General features: G+C 51.1%; 5 protein-coding genes across 5 annotated transcripts; 4 read left to right on the forward strand and 1 right to left on the reverse strand.

Annotated features, from left to right (window-relative positions):
* The first annotated feature begins 2693 nt into the window (after positions 1 to 2693).
* EDD37DRAFT_14586 (uncharacterized protein) lies at positions 2694 to 5256 on the forward strand. The gene has a single exon (XM_062809616.1). It carries the CDS (start codon positions 3161 to 3163, stop codon positions 5117 to 5119), a length of 1959 nt encoding a protein of 652 aa, XP_062674505.1. The 5' UTR covers positions 2694 to 3160; the 3' UTR covers positions 5120 to 5256.
* An 864-nt stretch (positions 5257 to 6120) lies between these two features.
* Positions 6121 to 8235, forward strand: EDD37DRAFT_14735 (uncharacterized protein). The gene is made up of 2 exons (XM_062809636.1): positions 6121 to 6299; positions 6368 to 8235. Exons 1-2 carry the CDS (start codon positions 6210 to 6212, stop codon positions 7907 to 7909), a joined length of 1632 nt encoding a protein of 543 aa, XP_062674506.1. The 5' UTR covers positions 6121 to 6209; the 3' UTR covers positions 7910 to 8235.
* A 547-nt stretch (positions 8236 to 8782) lies between these two features.
* On the forward strand, positions 8783 to 9166 carry EDD37DRAFT_603542 (glutaredoxin 3; the record flags this gene model as incomplete). The annotated part of the gene is made up of 2 exons (XM_062814660.1): positions 8783 to 8933; positions 9009 to 9166. 2 exons carry the CDS (start codon positions 8783 to 8785, stop codon positions 9164 to 9166), a joined length of 309 nt encoding a protein of 102 aa, XP_062674507.1.
* Positions 9167 to 9567: 401 nt separating this feature from the next.
* Positions 9568 to 10619, forward strand: EDD37DRAFT_644413 (uncharacterized protein; the record flags this gene model as incomplete). The annotated part of the gene is made up of 2 exons (XM_062817511.1): positions 9568 to 9766; positions 9829 to 10619. The coding sequence occupies 2 exons, from the start codon at positions 9568 to 9570 to the stop codon at positions 10617 to 10619; spliced, it is 990 nt and encodes a 329-aa protein (XP_062674508.1).
* A 126-nt stretch (positions 10620 to 10745) lies between these two features.
* On the reverse strand, positions 10746 to 11488 carry EDD37DRAFT_614843 (rhamnose mutarotase). The gene is made up of 2 exons (XM_062815559.1): positions 11211 to 11488; positions 10746 to 11132 (listed from the first exon to the last, which is right to left on the reverse strand). Exons 1-2 carry the CDS (start codon positions 11356 to 11358, stop codon positions 10894 to 10896), a joined length of 387 nt encoding a protein of 128 aa, XP_062674509.1. The 5' UTR covers positions 11359 to 11488; the 3' UTR covers positions 10746 to 10893.
* Positions 11489 to 12467: the final 979 nt, after the last annotated feature.

A 12467-nucleotide genomic window follows, 5' to 3' on the forward strand; every position in this document is an offset into this window, starting at 1 on the left:
TATGCCGGCTGACGGCCTTGGGAAAGCGATCACGGCCGCTGTGCCCTGTTGTGCTTTCTACTGTCCCGAATGTGATAGACGTGTGCATAGCGTATGCACGAGTCGACTCAGCCACGCCTACGGCGGCAAAATTTCGAGTTCGACAGCAGCTCGCATGGCAGCAGATGCCTCGGTATCGAAGGGGACGAATCCCGTCAAGTAAGCACATGTCCTCATACATTGCGTTCGAACAATATGTCGTTCATCGTAGCACAGTAGATCTGTACCACGCGTCATTGAGGTGTCTCAAGCTGTGTTCGCCATGCAATGCTGTGTAGCACCGCCACGTATAGATGCCTGGGCTTGGGTCGGGCGTTTTACTTATCGAATCAGATGCACATGGGTTGGGGAACAACGAACCCTCGAAATATACTCTGTGATACTGGAGTCTCCGTTGATGGCAGTAGTGGATCTGGACACGAGAGTATGTGGAACGAGGACATCATCCACAACACCGCTGTTGGTGTCCAATGACACCTCGATCAGGCGGTGCTGTCGTTACATCTCTTGTTTGATGGTTCAGTCACATCTTCACGGTCGCTATAGACGAATGCCTTGCTGTGCCTGAAACATATGCATTAGTTGTGTGATTTTAGGGCCGAAAAGGGTGCGAGACTGGGAATGACTAGGCGGCAAGTCGTTTGATGGGTGGATGGTAATTGGGTGTAGCAACCTTGTTCGCGAATAATATATGCAGGATTCGAGAAGCTGTTCCAGGTTCATCTAGATTGGACAAAGAAGATATGCCTGCCAAGTCTTGGGCAGCAATAGTCTCGATTGCATGCCACCTGATAGTGCGGGGTTGGATGCGATCATGGGTCACATTCTCTTCGTTTCATCATGGCCTGACCATCATAGACAGCTTGTCCACGCTGATAAGTGGCCTCAGACGGATGCCAGCTTCCTTGTTTTCTTGTTGTGCAGAATTCTTTCGAGTCGGGAATGTCCTCCACCGATCTGAACATCAGGAGGGGTGCCGTTATTGACTTTTGGTGGATACAGCAAACTAAGATGTCGGGTCTGGGGGCGGTCCGCCGGCGGTTGGCTTTTGGTGGAGCAGATACGGCCAGCACAGACCATTGTCCCCGTCGAAGCTACCGTCGAGGCCGCATGAGGGTCTGACTTTGCAGATGGGTGAAGCGAACAATGACCAAGAGTATCTTCCCTTGTGCAAAACGGTCTTCGAATCACATCATTTTTATCCCGTTGGTGTAAGTTGTCTGATAGTAGTGTTGAACAAAGTTGACTGCGCCCTGTAAACTATGGCCGAGCCAGGTATAAGCGGAGCGGTCTGGCCCAATACCGTGCTCGCGTTCCCCAAGTGGACTCATGCAGGCTCTTCTCCACGGCTCTGGATGGCCTCGCTTCAGTGGCCAGACAATGGGTGTGGTGGCACGACGTGGACGAGTAGAATCCAGGTCATGCATCCCCATGCATCTCGATCATTGGTATTCCAGCACGACGACTTCTTTCTCCTGCATATGTGGATGTTGAGATGGAGGTCAGCCTACCACTAAATGACCTTGATCGATGTGAAGCGTGACACTTCTATGCTGGTAGGCAACTCAAGGCGCGTATTTGATCGGGGACAATGGGCTTTTGAAGGAATTGAGGCTGGATTCTGCCTGGCGGCTTGAAGTAGCTGGGTCTGTTGAGATATGGGTGGAGACCGCCAGTTGAACCGAACTCTTTGGTGAACGCCCGCGCAAAATAAGGATATTGAATACGAGTCAGCTTGGCTGTGACGACAGGAACGCTCTCCGGCTGGTGGACATTTCCCTATGCTATCTTTAAACTCTGTCACTCAAGGTGGAAACTGAGGTCACCATCATGTGGATTGGTGCTGACATGGCTGGGTAGCAACTGGCAGACAAAGATGAGTTGCGTGGGGAGAGCAAATGAGGCTCGTGCGGGTGCATCTATGAGGCATCAATTGGGATCCGAGTATTCGTACAGATGTACGAATCATGGCTTAATTGTGTCGATATCGGTAACAAATTGATGAAACAAATGTTGGAAGTGGTGCCATGTCTTGAGTCTGTCTGATCGACCACGCCACGTTTCGTCTGCGGAAAGACGGAAGAACATTGCAAAAAGCAAAGAAGTGTCAGGAACAACGAGGAAAGAAGGGGGCAAAAGTGCTCGGTACGGTAGGCGCCGGTTGGTGCCTAGAGCGAAATGCTGCATTGCTTTTTGGGCGGGCTAAAGAGGCCCCATTTATTACGACGGGTTCTCGTCAGCCCCCAGAGAGCGGCATGCGGCAAGCGGCGAGAAATGACGACAGCCTGGTTTTTAGGCGTCGTACGGGTAGTCTCCAGCACACCCGAATGGAAACTCAACAGGCCCCCAAATCGAGGTTAGGAAATCTCTTGGGTGGAGGGCATCTCACTCACGGTAACTCGTGACAGTTGAAAGTCACGGAATGGGGAGGTGGAAAACCACCAGTCGCTGGTCGCTTGCAAGAACTGTCCGAGAGATCAACAGTCTGTTATATCCACTGCCGTATGCCAACGGATGGCCTGACTTGACCTGACCTCGCATCTTCTTCTCCATTTGTACCTGTGGCAGTGGTGTCTGGTTATATCAAATCTCACAGCCAACACCGCCAACACACCCCCAGATGATTCCGCGGCCTGGTGCCACTCACTCTCCCGACACATCTCAAGTTTTGAGAATTGCCGCAAAACCTATCTCGTACAAAGAGAACCCCTAGTAACCCAAGTTACATAATCCCTCGCAATCAAAAAACGAATTCGGAGTCACCGCAACGAGTTCTTTTTTGGGGGCCTGCAGTGACAGGTTCACAGTACTTTAGCATTATTCTTCCGCATCACCCTCCTTCAATTCTTGAATAAAACACCAGACGTCAGCGGCTTAGTCCGTCCGCACCCGTCAAACGACCTAACGATTGCATACTTGTTGTTATTCTTCCAAGCATATCTTACTTAATTCGTTCGTTGGCAACTGCGGTTTTACCAACCACCGAACCAACAAAGTCCGACCCCCGGGAAAGGCCAGCAGAAATGCACGCCACGGTCACCACCTGTTGACCTGTACAAAACAACGAACTCAACCCGCCACCTACAATTTCCTTTCCTTTCCTGTGTACTAGAGATCACTCATGGCATCACCACTACCTCCAGATCCCTACCAAGCTTTGGGTGTGTCCAAAGATGCCGATGTATCAGCCATCCGCAGCGCTCACCGAAAACTCGCCCTCAAATTCCACCCCGATCGAATCCAGGACGAGGCGCTTCGGGAAAAAGGCAAAGATGAGTTCCAAAAGATCCAGCAAGCCTACGAAATCCTCAGTGATCCTGTACGGAGATCGAGATATGACGACCGTGTCCGACTAGCAGAGCTTCGGAAAGAGGCCATGATGAGAGAACCACCGCCACCTTCCTCTACCAGGTCATATCCCATGCGACCAGCTCCGCAACCAGCCCCGACGTCTACGAGGGAATATCGCGATGATGGAAATTTCTTCGAGGAAGTCCGCCAACCAAGAAACGCTTCAGCATACGAATATCGAGACATATACGATGAAGAGCCAATCCCACGCCCGAATGCTCGGAAGAATACTGATTACGAGAGAAGGCCTGCTCCGCCTCCTAGGCCAGCCGAGAAATCAAAGAAACCGTCGGCTGCTTGGGAAAGAGCCATGGCCGGAGCAAAGTCCAAGGTCCAAGCGGACAAGACGAAGACGAGCAAAGCAGATGAGAAGATGACAGATCGGGAGAAGAGACGCGATAGAAGAGACAAATATCGGACGTATGCGGAGAGTGACAGTGAAGTTGAAATTCCCGAGATAAGGCCTAAACCCAGCGCTCGCTCCAAGACGACCTCTCAATTCGAGTCCAGTGCAGAATACGCCCGAAGGTCCTCTCCACGAACTTCCAAATCCCGCGATTATGACGAAGAGAGTGTCGAGGAAAAGTGGGAAAGACATCATCAGGAGAGCAAGAAGTACATCTCCAAGGCTGCTAACCGCCCCGCCCTTGAACGAACTGGATCTGACGCCTACCAATATTGGAATGGAGAAGCCAGAGGCGGTGGCAGGAGGAGTGACGAGGACGGTGAGCGAAGACCTGGTTCGTCCAAGGGCCGTCGCACACAGGCCGAAGATTACTTCACCCCGCCTTTCGCCAAGTCCACGTCCTCCCCGAGCGCTCTCAATGCTCATGTCGAGGAACGTGCACCCAGGTCTAGCGTGGGAACAACACGCGAGCGTGAGCGTGAACGCGATCGGGACCGGCCGCGCTCCCGCGACCGAGAAAGAGATCGCGATCATCGGAAAGGGGTGCCTCCTAATTTGCGTCGTGCGGAAACCACACCGATTCTCAAGATGCCCAAGAAGGACACGGCACCCGCGAAAGGTTCTAATCTGAAGCACGGAGAGACTCACATGCATGACTCTGGCTATGGCAGCGGTCCGAGCCCACACACTCCAGAGACGAGAGAGAAAAGTCCGTCACGGCCTAGCAAAACTCGGTATCCTTCGACTACTTCTACCAAATATCGTGTTAACCCAGACATGGATGACGAGGACCTCTCAAGGACTCCACGGCTGAACAAGATCAACGACGACTACGGACCCTCCCGGTATGACAGGGGACTTCACCGCAGTCCAGAAGCCATCAAAAGAGAACCACTACCCCGAGAGTCCGACCGTCCTAGAGAGAGGCCCGAACGTCCTACGCTTGACTCAGGACGCAAACAGTCTTCGCGCGGCGCTTCTTTGATGCAAGAATTCGTTCCAACTCCTGTTCGACGAAGCGGTTCGGGGCGGTATGAGGACGTTCCTTCGCCTCGCTCTCCGCGAGACACACCTCCCGTCACACGTAACAATAGTGGCCGCGAAAAATTGTTCGGTGAGATGTCGCCAGACGAGCGTGAGGCTTCGCGATACAGCCGGCCTTATTCTGAGGATAAGGTCCACATTACCCCCCGGAGGGAACCACAGTATTCCAACTACTCACGAGACCCGGCTGAGTACCGCGAGAGCGATTATAGCCCACGTATGCGTGACGGCCATCGAACTACCAGACGACCCTCAGCTGTTAGCGTGGGGGCATACTGATTGCATTGGGATCCTTACGATGCCATCATGGGGATCTGTCTGTTTGATATCGACGTTTTGACCTCGCCATCCGAGTTGATTGTCATGACTTTTGGCACAACCTCTACGTACATATTGGAGATGACTACATTCAATTCTCTACTATCACTTAGGGACACGGAGCTTACATGGTGTATTGCCTGGAGAGAACGGTTTGTGGGCGTTGGAGTCTCTGCATGACCTGGTGTGGCAGCAGAACGAGCATCGGGTGATATTGGAAGGATCACATTAATATCATTGCATCTGAGGTCGGTTCGGAAACCGTGAACCCAGGTCGACAGGACAACATTTCAAAGACCTACGCAAGAGCGTATGGTCTCTCATGACAGAAACGAATATATCATCTCGCCTTCCTCGAAGATGGGGCTGATTTGTACATTTTGCTATACCATTCCTCTGAGGAATTGATGAATAATGAAATGAAAGAAACTTGTGTTGCCGACGAATCATCTTTTCGCTTGTTCATGAATTTTCCCAGACACGACGATAAATGTATTCATGTGCAATTGTGAACAAGATCTAAGATACTTCTGTACATTCATGAACGTCCAAACTGCCGGAAACTCGCCAAGCTGGAAACGGTTTGTTGACATGGATATGGACTTAGTCCCATTAAGCGAAAATGGACCCGAATCTACAGCAGTACATGGCTGCATCTCCCTACACGTTTCAGCACGATACTTTTCCAAATCGATACTTCCCTGTTCATTGAATCTGCATTGTTCCATTCCATAATCGCCTAGCATTGTATGTTGATGACGACGTGCTTCCGACTTGTTCGACGTTGTTGCAGGCATTCTCCGATTTGTACCACACCTTTGCCCCCCAGCGTGCTCCTCTGCCAGCTTCGCGGCTGACCCCCTGCTGCACATCGCCCCGGACGTAGCCTGAGATTGAGACGATAGGAAAGAAAGGCATTACCAGTGATCTCCAAAAGAACATCGGCGCGTCCTGACTTGGATGGCTCTGATCACTGGGCACGGCATGCATGGCGTTTTCACCCTGAACTGAGGGGAACCCCGTCAAGGTCTGGAAGTTGACAGCGGTGGACATGGCAGGAGTGGCTTCTGCAGGAACAGCGACAACTGTCGTCAACGGCTCAGGCATCGGATATGCCGTGGCGGGATCTTCTAGTCAAGAGGTGCGTTGGAACATGTTACACGTCACGTAAAAAGGCTGGCGCCGAGTACTGACACATGATGGCATCAGAACCCGATCTCAAGTAAACGAACTCCTACCGACCCTCGACAAAATGCCACGAGCTCAAGTCGCGCCCCGTTATCTAGCGTCGCCCCAAACCGCAAAGACACTAATGGCACCGGTCGCGTCACTCACAGCAGGGTGGAGGAACTGGGTCAAACAGAAAGACAGCCGCTGATACGAAGTGACAGTGAGGCAGACAGCCTGCTTGATCTTTACAAGGGCGACGACAGCGGTCCGAATACTGGCGAGCAATCCAAGGACAACGACAATGACATCCCCGAGAACATGTACCGACCTGATCGGAACGATCCAGGATGGATCCACAGAGACAAACTGGCCAAGATTGAAAGTGAAGAATTGCAAGCTGCAGGAATCAACCTCGCCAGTGCGCGGCGCAACCCAAACAAGAGTACAGAGAGAGATACGAGCCAGGGCCGACAAAGGGAGGAACGCAGTCCGCCGGACGCTCGCAGAAACGAGACTGACGACGACAGGCCAGAAGCCGTTGAAGAGGAAGACGAGCGATCGAATTGGGACTTGCGCACTCCAGAAGAGATTGCCGCCGACCCCATACCACCACAGTCCTACTCGTACCCTGTGGTGCGAAAGGCGGGCTCTAAAATACCGGTCTTGACGTCAAGTCCACTACCAATACCACACGAACGGATTGAACGAGACACACCTTTGCCTAGGAAACGCGCTGTCAGCAATTCCATGAGCCCCGAGGAGGGTTTGCCTGTCTTGAAGACGAGACTGCGGAAGGGCAGCACGGGAAGTACGCAATTGCTTGACGAAAGTGACTCGCCTGGAATCACAAATGATACCAGGTTACCTTCCCTTAAGCAGCCAGCACCTATGAAGACTACACCGAAAATAGCACCCTCATCACCACCTGGAACATCTGCCGGAAGAAAGGCGTCAGGGACTGCATCCATGAGAAAATCGTCCACCACAACCAAAGCTATGGCAACTCCATCACCGAATCAAAGGCCTGGGACCAGGTCTGGGGACTTGGACCGACCTCGGACCGCCATCAACAGACCCGAGGTGGATCCCCCCTGGCTGGCCACCATGTATAAGCCAGATCCAATGCTGCCGCCGGATGAACAGATCATCCCAACTCATGCTCGACGGCAGCAACAGGCGCAATGGGAAGATGCCGGGGAGGTTCCCACAACATATGATCGCAATTTCTCACCGTTGGCAATTCACACGGGCAACGGTGTTGTGAAGGGGGCGTCTCCAGTGTTGCCGTCGCCTTCATCCCCTGTGCCAGACAGTAGCAAGGATAACACTTCATGGCCATTGAGACCATTACCAAGTGCAAGAAATTCTGCCAATGGTCGACCCGGAACTAGTGGCAGCACGAATGGGGGTTACAGCACGATGCCGAGAGTCACAAGTCCAGCCATCATACAAAGTCCGAGAATGGGAAATATATCCAGCACCCCGACTCAACCCAGCAATCCGCAAGTTCGGCGACTGCAACACAATGATATGGACGAAAAAGTCAAGGACAAGAGCTGCGGGTGCTGCATTGTGATGTAAGCACCAGCAGCCGAAGGAGGAGGATCATGAACTTCTGTACACGACAGAGCGTTTTGTTTCATTTGTGCCAGGATGAGCCTTTTTTCGTTGATGCAATTTTAGCGGGCTTGACTTGGTTTGTTGTATTCGTCTACATTAGGGATGGCCGATGGTGTATTGGGCTTGGATCAACCCACAGCCGAGGGTTTGCAGAGATGGTATTGTTCAAGGGGACGGTCTATGAGAGTGACTTGGAAAAGGGTGACAAGATGACCAGCATTTTTAGACTGGACAGAGGCTAACACAGGCAAAACCGCTTGGATGGGTGATAGACTGGATACTTCGTCCAGCATCACAGCCTTGTCAGCAGGTACCGAGCTGTGGTCGAGAGCAGCAACATTCGTCCTGGCCGACCGGGAACCCTTTTGATACGGCGGTCGGGAGGAATATAGCAGCCTTTTAGGCCTCAGGCTGTGTCAAGTTTCATCGTTGATGAAGCAACGACATCTTTGAGCACATTCATCGTTAACCCTTCGTCTCACATGTCTTGCTCTGACATAATAATATGTCACGTGACGAGACCCTGGTGAGGTCATCCATCGCCGTTCTAACTTAGGTAGCAGACGATCACATCATCGCTTCCCATGGCCACTTCTCCATGAGGATTTGTCAATGCTGCGCCATACTCGTCTAGTGACCCCTCGGTATTCAAATACTTTTTGCCATCAGACTTCGTCCTTCAGTCGGCAAGCATATAATAGAACCCTCCATCGCCCGCACCCCTCCTTCATTCCTATATACCAACACAACACCGCAAACATAGCTTCCTCACTCTTCGCCCCATTCCGTACCATCACCCGCGCCTTTTGGTCTTCTCCAACTTCACCCGCCGCCATGTCCGCCGCAAAGCAAAAGGCCCAGCAAATCATTGACGACAATGCCGTCGTCGTCTTCTCAAAGTCCTACTGCCCTTATTGCCGCGCTACAAAGTCGCTGTTGAACGAGAAGCACGCGAAGTACTTCCTGTTGGAGCTGGATGAAGTTGGTATGTACCCCGGCACCATGAGTGTGTGTTCTTGACGGATGGGGATGTGGACTGACGTTGCTGTGTGTGATGTAGATGACGGAGCCGCGATCCAAGATGCGCTCGAGGAGATCACCGGCCAACGAAGCGTGCCTAACATTTTCATCGGACACAAGCATATTGGTGGAAACTCGGATTTGCAGAGCAAGAAGGGACAGCTTGATGGGCTGTTGCAGGGCGCTGGTGCTGTCTAGATGTGATTTTTGGGTCAAGGGCCGGTAGCCGCCGTCTGATGGGAAGAGCAAGTCACATATGTGACCTCAATCAGATATAAGAACGCAGGTTCATTGGGGTGGGAGTCCCTCAACAAGTCATCACCACACCTGAATGAAAAAATCATACGTTACCAAGTTTACTTGCATATCGCATTCACAGCCCCTACTCGAGACAGTTCTGTCACTATTCTATATCCTGGGATCCAGGCGTTGTTGGACTTACCGCACACTAAAGTGACTGCGGTTTCAAATGATCATTGGCAAATTTGAGGTCAGGTTGAGCTTCTCTTCACTTGGCTTTCACTTCCAACTCGAAGTCCATCACGAAACCTCTCCCGAGCCAGAGTCTTCTAATATTGACTTCAGCTATTATCCGGACCATGGACCGTTCGGACAATGCCCTCTTGCTGACCTACCACAGCATCGACAAACCCCTCACTAATCTCGACGGTCAGCTATACCAATCTCTAGCTGCCAGTGTTGTATGGCTCATCTCTCACCAGACACAAGTCGATCTCAGACCGAGAGAGAAATGGCGAACGACTCCTTGGGCCACGAGAGCGGCTGTACGTGTGAAAGGTAACTCTATCACTCCCTATAAGATGCGCGATATCAATCTCATACAATATACAGTTTCACAGTCAGTCCCATCGTCAACGTAGTTGTTGGCCAGCAGAAAAAGCTCTACAAGCTGCATCGAAGTCTTCTCGTGAAGAAGAGTCCCTTCTTTGCAAAATGCCTAAGTTCTGGGATGCTCGAGCAGGAGACAAGCGAGATAGTATTGCCTGAAGATTTATGTGGCGCCTTTGACATCCTGGCCGACTGGTTTTACTACGGAAAAGTCCAAGAAATCACGCCAAACGAAGACATTGGGCTGAGTATTTGCGCTTATGTGATGGCCGACAAGTATGGCATGCCAGAGTTACAAAATGCATTGGTAGACAAGCTTGCTGCACATTGGGAAGTATGGTTCCTCCACCCTACCTATATGGTAGTAGTGGCAGAGCTCACTAATGAGAGTTGCCCTCTTTACAAGCTTATGCTTGATCAATTGGTCTACAACCTTATCAAGGTCCCTGATGCCTACGCACGGTCTTCCGATAACTGCAGTGAAGATGAAGATGGAGACTCTACTTGGGTTTACGAAAAAGGCTCTACTAGTGGTGATGCTCAGTGCTCTGTCCATGGTGGAGGTGAGTACCCGGACAGTACTGGCGATTGGGCAGAGGCACTTGACCAAGTCCTTGCACGTCCCGGACTAGCATATGACCTACTAAGAAAAGTAGCAATGATTGAGAAGGGAGGACCGAAACCAGCAAAATCCCCCCACAAGTATCACGTCGCTGTCGAAAATGAGAACACCCAGAATCACAAGAGGAAGGCGGATGAGCTGGAACATGGCGCGAAAGACAAGAAGAAACCACGGAAATGAATATGTGGTCTGGTGAAAGCGAAAACCATGTCGTGACAGATTGCGGCAAATATGGCGTCCTGAATCCTGGATATTGAAGCAGGTTAAGGCTATCATGAAGCCCTGTGGTGGCAAGGCGAGCTGTTATGTTCCATGCGGAACAAAAAGTTTTTGGATATTGTATCATAAAACACCACTACCATCATGCATTATGCCACAATCATGCGTGCTTTTAGTCTCAGTGCATTGCCTGATCCTTTATCTCGTCATACCAGCCCATAGCACGAGGTTGAGATCAAGCAATATAAAACACCTCCTCCAACTCCTTCCACCACGCCGGCGTCCCATTTACACCACCCATTTCCGAACTCACCGCCCCCGGATTCAAACTCTCCTGATACCCGTCCGTCATCTTCCACCACTCTCTAGTCTTGGCGTCCTGGCGTACGGCTTCCATGTCCTCTTCGAAATTGGTGCCAGTGTACTTGAAACTGGCGAAGAGGATACCTGTTGAGGAGTCGTAGGATATTGAGTCTCAAAACACCCCGAGTTAGCTTTGTGACTGGGCAGGTGCAATCTGTGCTTGATGCTTGGTTAAAGAGGGTCACACACAGTCCTCAATATGTGAACCCTTGATACGCTGGAGAACTTCGGGCCAGACCTTTGCGTGGCAGTCTTTGTATGCTTCGTAGTGTTCGGGTTTGAGTTTGATGATTTGGTGGATTCTTTTCGCGGCGGGTTTGATGGTTGATGAAGTCATGCTGCTTGTCCCAGGGACCTTATGAAGACTTGGGCGGACTACGATGGTGTACTGTGATTTGAACCGGGATGCGAGATAGACTTGTAAATATTAAGAGGGTATGGTTGCAGAGTCAATTTGGTGAGTATTCACAATCGATGCCGTAGAGTTATGACGAGACAAAATATATTGTTTACTTCGGCGGTTCGGGTCAATGGTGACCGGCAACGAGGATGGAACAGCATTGCATTATCACAATGGCATGTCTCAACCAACTACAACTCTCATGGGAAGTGGACTGAAGCCATAATCAACGTCACGACCGCTCTAGGACAAGTTTCGAGAGTAAGTACTTGAATCGACATGTAGGCAGCACATTGCCATCTGGAACCTTGCTGTTACGTGAAGCCGACCCCAAATATCACCATTCCGCGAAAGCTACTTAGTGTCAAGTAGCACTTCATCTCATCCACACCGTCACATCTTCCAAGATGGAGAATTTCAGCGGCTCCCTAAGCAGATCCTCATCCTGGATCGCTTTGAGCGTGACCTGGTGATGCTCCATTTCCCTGCGCGTGTGTATCTTACTCATGTCGTCCAGCCTGTCGACATCAATCAGCGGAACTCGACCCAACATGCAGAACAGACGTGCACGAACCGAGAAACAACGAAATAAGCTTCGGGTTTGCCGTCGATAACTTTCCCGGCTACCACGCGGTACAAGGAGATCCATGGCTCGTGGGCCTTGACTTGTTCGGCGTGCTGCTTTGCCACTTCGAGGGTGCGGGCTTCTTTGCCGGGATTGGGATATATAGCAACGTGAACAGGGCAGAGAGATAACAGCCAGTAGATTTAGACACGAAACTAATAGTGATTTAGCGTTAATATCTCCTACTGTTTACTATTCCCGCGTCGGATTGGAGCTTACGAGAATTGTCTTCAAGGGACAGAACATAGCACCTCCGTAAGTATAACTAAGTCATGTTAAATGTTTTGTGACTAATGGATATTAGGCCTCTATCACAGTTTCAATCCTACTTCTAACCTCTGATCAATATGTTCCGGAATCCTCGAGCGATCGGTTCAAGCGTCAGCTCCCTAGCGAGCTCCGTCAACCCTGAATCATTCCT

Source organism: Exophiala viscosa, assembly GCF_022695815.1.
Source record: "Exophiala viscosa unplaced genomic scaffold EDD37scaffold_1, whole genome shotgun sequence".
NCBI lineage: Eukaryota > Fungi > Ascomycota > Eurotiomycetes > Chaetothyriales > Herpotrichiellaceae > Exophiala > Exophiala viscosa.

Bases quoted from the DNA above. Each gene is read 5' to 3' on its own strand.
- EDD37DRAFT_14586 (XM_062809616.1), top strand. From the start codon at position 3,161: ATGGCATCACCACTACCTCCAGATCCCTACCAAGCTTTGGGTGTGTCC.
- EDD37DRAFT_14735 (XM_062809636.1), top strand. From the start codon at position 6,210: ATGGCAGGAGTGGCTTCTGCAGGAACAGCGACAACTGTCGTCAACGGC. The intron at 6,300-6,367 runs GTGCGTTGGAAC...TGATGGCATCAG, and splicing joins CGGGATCTTCTAGTCAAGAG to AACCCGATCTCAAGTAAACG.
- EDD37DRAFT_614843 (XM_062815559.1), bottom strand. From the start codon at position 11,358: ATGACTTCATCAACCATCAAACCCGCCGCGAAAAGAATCCACCAAATC. The intron at 11,133-11,210 runs GTGTGTGACCCT...GGGTGTTTTGAG, and splicing joins GGGTTCACATATTGAGGACT to ACTCAATATCCTACGACTCC.